This window comes from Pundamilia nyererei, unplaced genomic scaffold, assembly GCF_000239375.1.
Source record: "Pundamilia nyererei isolate P.nyererei 1_Seehausen unplaced genomic scaffold, PunNye1.0 scaffold00202, whole genome shotgun sequence".
Lineage (NCBI taxonomy): Eukaryota > Metazoa > Chordata > Actinopteri > Cichliformes > Cichlidae > Pundamilia > Pundamilia nyererei.
The window spans coordinates 39,150-46,935 of NW_005187603.1; the positions used below are offsets into that span (position 1 = coordinate 39,150).

Consider the following 7,786-nt stretch of genomic DNA (forward strand, 5'->3'; position numbering starts at 1 on the left):
AAAAAAAAAAAAAAAAAAAAAAAGAGATAATTTAATGATGAAGTCCTCAGTCGAGCCCAGAGATCAAAACATTTACCAGTTCTGTTCCAAGTCAAAGCCAAACAATCTGATCCAGGCATCAACCTGCAGGCTGGAAAATGAAGCCAAACACTGGCAAAGCCTGCAGTTCCTCTAACGTCCACTAGAGGCTCCAGAAGTGAGTCAGTGCCAGAGGGCTCCCAGTAAAGGATGATCTGACATCGTCGTGTTGGTGTTGTTCCCAGATCATCATGAAAATGTTGTTCCAGGTTCAACATCGCAAGTGACCAATCACATTGTTGTGACGTTATTCTTTTGCGCGCCAAGCCATTCATGCATTTATGAAATTCCAATGTTGCAAGGACAATATCAGTTCTGCTTACTGTTTATTAAAGGGTTAGGGTCCGTTGATCGGCGGACAGAGGTGGTTTCTCGTAGCTTAAGTACAGTTTTTGGTTTTACGGCGTTTTTTCCCGAAGTCGCATAAGTATGATGTCACAACATTCTGATTGGTCACTTGGAATGTTGATCCTGCATCAACATTTACTATGTTGATCTGGGAACAACACCAACACGACGATATCAGATCATGCCCCAGTTAATCAGTTTTAACCTTACAATCAAAGGTTAAACGAGTTTCTCAGGTGGTGTCAGGATGCTGTACCTGTGTTTAATGGTCAGACGGGTTTGGACGAGTCCAAAATGTGACAGACTAAAAACCTGAACTTTGGCATGTCCTGTAAAAACCAGAGAAGTCATTAAGGAAATCAACCATTTATTTGTGATTCTCCGCCCAGATGTTTGCACCACTTTCCACCACAGAATAAAGCTTCTCTCTCTCTCTCTGTCTCTCACAGATCAGTGAATGTCTCTCGGCCCAGGCTCAGGCAAAGCTTCAGTTACTCGAAGCAGAACTCACCGTCTTCAACCTCAAAGAAAGGTAGAGCCACACCAGCGATGTAGTCATACCTGCCTCATGGGTCTCTAATGCACGTCAGTGTATGAGTGCAGATGCCTGTACGGGATAAAAACCATCACAGAGTCTGCAGCCAGTTTCAAAAAGGAGAATGAGCTCAGTTTAAAATGCAGGTTTTCATCCCAACACGTTTATGTAACTGTCACACTTCTGTAATTTAACGTGACAACTAGAAAATCACGCGACTCCTCCATCATTCAAACCAGTCAAAGCTTCGCTTCATCACCGTGCTGTAGCTGCTAGCTGTCTGCTAGCTTAATCTGTAGTTCTGATAACTTAACGCTCCACCCTGTCGTCCAAGGATGATCACACCTACACGCAACAACATGGCTGTGGCCAAATATAGCTGAACAACTAAACAGATAAATGAAGACATGTCCCATGATCCTTTGCTGTGTGTGCAGGTGCCAAAAGGTGCGTGAGCAGTGTACTCAGCTGGAGGCGGAGCTTAGTGACCTCGGGCTGCTGGGGGAGGTCCTGAAAGTTCACAGTCTGCCTGAGCTTCAGAATCTGCTGAATGAGCAAAAGCAAGAGAAAGCGGATCTGCAGACTCAACACCAGCAGGTAAAACAATCTCACCTGGATGCTTAAAAAAACCTACACCCCTTTTCCTGCCTACCTGTGTAGGATATGCAGGTTCTCCTGGCCCAGATATCAGTGATGTGCTGAGATGCACATCACTGAGTCTTCAGACCTGATCCAACAGGTGGACCACCTGAGACAGACGAGTGTTGGACACCTGGACAAGAACAAGAGCAAACCCAGGTGCAAGACTCAGGTAGGCACACGCACACCTGCACACCTGTATTTTAACATGAAGGAAACATTAATAAGGATAATAATGCAAAAGCATTTTAACAGGTGTTTTGTGTTCAGCTGTCCATGCAGAGCATTTCACAGGTGACCTTTGACCCTTCATTGGGGTCAGACGCTGACAGAGCCGAGCTAGAAGCAATGAGGAGAGAAGTGTGCTGTCTGACAGCAGAACTGACGCGACTTCAGGCTGCGGTAAGATCAAACCACACACCAGCACTCCGATGTTCTGACCAGGAACCTGTAGGCCCACCTATGAGTTCCTCTGGTTCCTTCAGCCACATGTCATTTAGTTTTTTCCAGTCTTCTAGATTGGGTTGATGCTTTAGTTTAGCAAGATAATCTTCACAATAACACGTGTTTTATGAACTCCTCCCCCCAAAGAGCCAATCAACAGCTGAAGCCAAAAGCTGGTCAGACTAGAAACAACTCCAGAGTTTTCTCAAAGTCAGGACTAAAAGACAAAACCAAAACCATCAGAGTCAAGATAAAAAACAGGATTAGAATGAATCTTCCTGTCTGTCCAGGTCTTGGTGTTGGAGTCCTCTGGTCGGGAGCAGAAGGAGTCATTACTCCAGCAGCTGGTGGTCCTACAGGAGTCAGCAGATGGTTTGTGCAGAGACCTGGACTCGGTGCTCCAGGCTGCAGCACAGCAGGCTGCAGACCAGCAGTCACTGCTGGACGTCAAGAACCAACTGGGGGCCGAGATACAGGACTACAAGCAGCTGCTGGACAGCGCGGACCGTCAGGGGTATGAGATGATGATAGAGGAATAGATAAATACGTCCCCTTTCAGTTATTAAAATTTAGTTTTTTGCTCTTGCCTTTGTCTTGTTTTATCTTTTTAGAGTTTCACATGTCGACTTTAACTCCAAGCCAGATGTCAGATCTTCCTGTCTTGAGACCAGAAAACCCACATTCAGGAGCAACAAGACTGTGGACAGAACCGTCAGTGTTCATGGCGGCCGCGTTCACACTCTTGAAGAAACACCAATAGTTTCACCGAAAACAGCGACTGCAGCCCAGTCAGATTTTGTCCACAACAAACATCCAAATAACTCACCTAGAACACTGACCAAGCCTCTGATGGAGACCATCCAAAACTCTGAAAACCAGAGAACAGTAGTGCTTTATAAAAAAGTGTGCAAGTCCATCATATCTACAGAGACAGGCAGCAGACAGAGGAGCCCTGTGGAAGTTCTTACTAAAGATCGTGATGTTGGGGCTCAAACTAGCCGAGACGTGCGAGCTTTGGTCAAGACCTTTACTTCCAAACAAGCTGGTTCACTCTCTACTGACACAGGGACAGACATGGAAACTAACAAAAACACTCCTTCTGCAGGACCAGACGTAATTCAAAAAACACATTTTGTAATGTATGAGACCTCGTTTCATCTCTGCAAACCAGTTGCTGTTGAGGTAAAAGTGAGAGAAGCTTTCATCTTTACTCAGATGGATCCAATTGAAGCCTCCTTCCAAGCAAAGGAAAAAGATCCAACAAAGATCATCATCAGGGAGGCTGAGACTCCACCAGAAGCTGTCAGGGACATGGATGAAAATGTCAGTACAGTGCACAAGCCAGGATCTCCTCCAGTGTTTAGATCAAGTAAGGTTCAGGTAGCCCTTATGAAAGAAACCGATAAAGGAACAAATGGAAGGTCTGAAACAGTAGACACAGAAGATGTTCTAATCCTTGATCAGAGTTTGGGATTGTCCAAAACTGAACTGAAGAAACTCATAGAAGACAAACCTGCAGTGCATGACAATGAACATTTTTTGTCTAGTATCTCAGAAATTAATAACAAGCTTCACAGTAAAACTACAAGTGCTGAGAACGTAAAGGAAGAAGTAGACAAAGTAGAAGAACTCCACGACTGCAAGGAAGTGAAGATGAACCATCTTAAATCAGAAAATGAGCTGATAAATCTGCAAAGTCAGGAGATATATTTCAGTGCTACAAACTCAGAAATGTCTATAAGCCTAACTGATTCTGGTGTGGCTTTAAGTTCCTCCAGCCCTGAAGAGCATCAGAGTCCAAGAGAAGAGGAATCAATGAGTCCAACAAAGCCAGATGCATGCTTGAATCCAGAAAAGTGTTCAGTGAAGAGTTCCACTGAGCCAGAACCGGATCTCACACCAAACGATCCACACATATGTTTAAACCCAACTGAGGATATGACTGAGGTGGATGATGGGCTTGTAGACAGAAAGGAAGAAGCAGAAGATACTTTGATTGTCCTGAGTTTAGATAAAAGTTTAACAAATATGTCCAACAACAAACTTGTGAAGGATGCAGATTCATGGACCAGTGTCGGCATTTCTTCTCCAGAAAGCAAGGAAAACCAAAAGTGTTATATCCAACATACAGATAGTTTAAAGGCAGAAGTGGATGAAATGAAAACAGTCAACAATGCCAGCGAGGTAAAGCTGGATCCAGTCGAGTCTAAGAAGGAGACAGGTGATCTTTCAGGTGAAGAGGCGTCAAATATATCTACAAGTTTAACAGATTCTGGTGTCGGTTTGAGCTGTTCCTCTTACGAAGAGCTACAAAGTCCAAAAGAAGTCCATTTGTCAGTTGGTGAAACAAATTCACCTAGCTGCTTGAGCCCAAAAATATGTGTGAGTCCAGATGAGACCGAGGTCATGCTAAACCTTACAGATCAGGTGTTTTGCCCAGTAGATGTGGAAGACCACATTGCAAGTCCTGATCTACTTCCGAGTCCAAATGACCCAGAAAATTACCTCAGCCCAAATGACTCAGACGTATGTCTCAGTCCAGATAGTGATGTAAAAGAAGAGGCAGGAAGGCTGAATCTAACTGAGGCAAATGCACGTGTTCACCCAGGAGAGAAATTCATTCTGTCAACAAAAGAGGACGGACAGTCGGTATCGTTTAGTGGAGATGGGTCATTGCCAGAAGACAGAGATACGAAAGTCATAACGTCAGAGGGAAACCGGGGTGTGCTTTTTAGGCCATTTAAAGGTTATGAAGGAAGGGGAATTAAGCTGAATGGCACAAAGATAAGTTCTAGACCAACCAGTCAGAGAAGCAGCCTTCAGGTGAGCAGCAGTCATGGAGGCTCGGTGTTTGGAGATGGACGAAGTATCATAGCAGACAGAGAGGAACAGCTTGGTTTTGGAGGCCTTTATCGCAGAAGAGATGCAAGAAGGTCCAGAGGCAAAGATGTAAGTGGTCCTGCAGATGAAGATAAGATAGGAGGTGTGACTATGAATAGAGGTATGAGGGGGCAGAGAAACAGTGACTGGCAAGCGAAGAACCAAACAGGTAATGCCGAAGAAGCAAGCTTTGGAAATACCCTTTCCAACAGAGGAATGGCCTTTAGCAAGCCAGGAGGTTTTAGCAACAGTGGAGATGCACAAGTGGGTACAGCAGCGGTAAAGGGAAGATTCAGTGGAGACTTGATGGCTTATGGTGGCTGCTTGGGACATATGAGTGTCAGCTTACCTAACTCAGGGAGCAAGGAACATCTTCCAGAAGACGGGAGATTTGGAAGTAGGGGGTGGATGGTTTATGGTGACAGTCTTATACGCCAGAACAGCTTAGACGCTGGGACTAGCTTACCCAATGAAAGGGGTGGAGAAAACTCATCCATGAATGGAAATCTTGCGACAAGTCCACCAGAAGCAGGGAGATTTGGGAGGAGAGGGAGTGCAGAGTGGATATTTTACGAAGGCAGTCTTGGACGTAAGAACAGCTGGGCTGGCAGCGATAGCTCGCTGAGTGCTGAGAGCAAAGAACGCCTTTCACCTGCCACAAACTCAGCCACAACCCCACCAGGAGCTGGGATATTTAGCTGTGGGGAGTTGAAGGTTTACGGTTGGCATGCTGGATGCATGAGCAGCGATAGCAAAGACTGTCGCTCAGCAGCCACGCACATAGCAACAAGCCCACCAGGAACACCAGGAGCAGGGAGGTTCAGCAGTGGGGCGTGGACAGTGTATTGTGGGAGTCCTGGTCGTGTGAGCAGAGCTGATAGTGCTGACAGGGTCAGCAGCAGCCAGATGGTCAGTCCTCCCAGCAGCTACGTCAGCAGTGGGCGTAGACTCAACAGTGCTGGAAGTGGTGGCAGGCTGAGCTCGGCCAGTGTCGTGAGGCGCAGCAGCAGCGTGGGGAGATTCACCGGCACGGGCAGCGGCGGATGGAAACCTGTTTACAGCTCAGCGAGTGGGCACAGCGTGGGGAGGATCGGGGGCAGTGGGGGGTGGCTAAGCAGTTCAAAGGCTGCTGGGAACCGGATAACCGGCGCAGGAAGCGGATCCAAAGTCGCTGGTAGCAGTGATAGACTCAGCAGTCATGCTGGAGGGAGGATCAGCAGTTCAGGGAGGACCAATAACACCGGGGGCAGGGTCATCAGCAGCAGCGATCGGCCAATCAGGAGCACGGGAAGCCAAGCCGGAAGCAGCAAGGAGAAGATCAGCGTCTGCAAGATGGCCGCACTAACGATCTCAGCTGCAGGGAGGGAGAGAAGTCAGGAGAGACAACGACAAGCTCAGAGAGCCCGACAACCACGACAACAACAACAACAACAACAGCAACCATGACAACAACAACAAGAACAACAACAAAAGGCTGCAGGTGAGATCAAAGTCGCAAAGACAACAATACAAACACATCTGAGGAGTTCATGTCCAGCATGAAGAGAAAGTAATGCAGGCGACACGAGCAATGACCAGGGCCCTGTTTCAGGAAGCCGGTTTAGAAAACTCAGAGTGAAAAACGATCCTCAGGGTTGAGTAACCCCGAACTGTCCAACTCGGAATATTCGGTTTCAGAAAGGCTGATAACAAGTAGTTCAATCAACGCGGAGTTGCTTTAACCCCAAGTTAAGCGCGCGCACGAGGATACATAAAGCCCTGATTAGTGGAGCACAGATTAAGCGAGTCACCATGGAGACGGAGGGAAAGAAGGCGCGGTCAATGTATTTTACAGCGCTTGAGGCCGAAATTCTGATGGCAGCATATGCCGATAACATGCAAATTTTGCAGAAAAAAAGTAACACAGCCTCAGCTGCAAAAGAAAGGAAGCATGCATGGCAAAACATAGCCGACAGAGTCAATGCGTGAGTGTTAATTTAAACATTGATCGAGGGATTTCCACCCATTTAACACGTTATTTTATTATATTTTATTTTTTATTTCATACATTTTATTTTGTGATGTGATGTGAGGGCAGGTGCAACCCAACAGGCCCCAAACGTTCCTGGCAGCAAGTAAAAATGAAATATAAAAATATAGTCCAAACAGGTGAGGTGTAATTGTATTATGAGCCATAGTGCTTGGTCTGTTTGTAAATCAATTGCAGTTAGAGGCTACATTAATTTCCCCTCTGTAAGCACTTATTGAAATTATCTGAGCACATTACAAGTACATATTTGCTTACTCTGTATGATCATATGTGACCCGTTATAGCCAACAGAAAAAAAAGCGGAGGCCTGAAAAACAGGTGGGGGTCCTCCACCACCACCACTCACAGAGGCTGAGCAGTTGGCTTCCACATTTGTGATGATGTTGGCAGCATCACATATGATCTTCACAGTGCAGAGAACACAAATTAGCATCCATTACTATAATGAAATAAGTTGTTAGTTTGAAATGCTACAGGGAACTATGTACCTGCACATTAATGCTGTGGAAAGACTTCCTGTTCACATAGTCTCCTTCATTTACTGAAGGAGCAATGATTGGAATGTGAGTGCCATCTGTACAGCCAATCACGCCTGGGAACCGTGAGAATAAATGTAAAATTTAAGTAGTAGTTCAAATATCACCACATCATGAATTAAGTTTCGTTCATCCTGATACCTGCAATTTTGTGGCATCCCTCTTTGATGAATCTTGTGGGTCTGTGACCGGGGAACACCACAAACGAGTACAGGAGACGTTTCAGTGCAACTGTAACATTCCTGACTGCCCGACAGACGGTAGCCTTGGAAACGTGCTCAGCGTCACCAATATTAT

At 46.0% G+C, this 7,786-nt stretch overlaps 1 protein-coding gene across 1 annotated transcript in view; it reads left to right on the forward strand.

Annotated features, from left to right (window-relative positions):
• Positions 1-6,380, forward strand: part of LOC102205104 (uncharacterized) — an 8,944-nt gene extending 2,564 nt beyond the window's left edge. The window contains exons 3-8 of the mRNA XM_005747660.1: positions 876-958; positions 1,399-1,558; positions 1,701-1,772; positions 1,871-2,002; positions 2,335-2,558; positions 2,656-6,380. Of these exons, the coding sequence (XP_005747717.1) occupies positions 876-958; positions 1,399-1,558; positions 1,701-1,772; positions 1,871-2,002; positions 2,335-2,558; positions 2,656-6,370 (4,386 nt within the window). The 3' untranslated portion in view covers positions 6,371-6,380. The remainder of the gene's footprint in view (positions 1-875; positions 959-1,398; positions 1,559-1,700; positions 1,773-1,870; positions 2,003-2,334; positions 2,559-2,655) is intronic.
• The last annotated feature ends 1,406 nt before the right edge of the window (positions 6,381-7,786 follow it).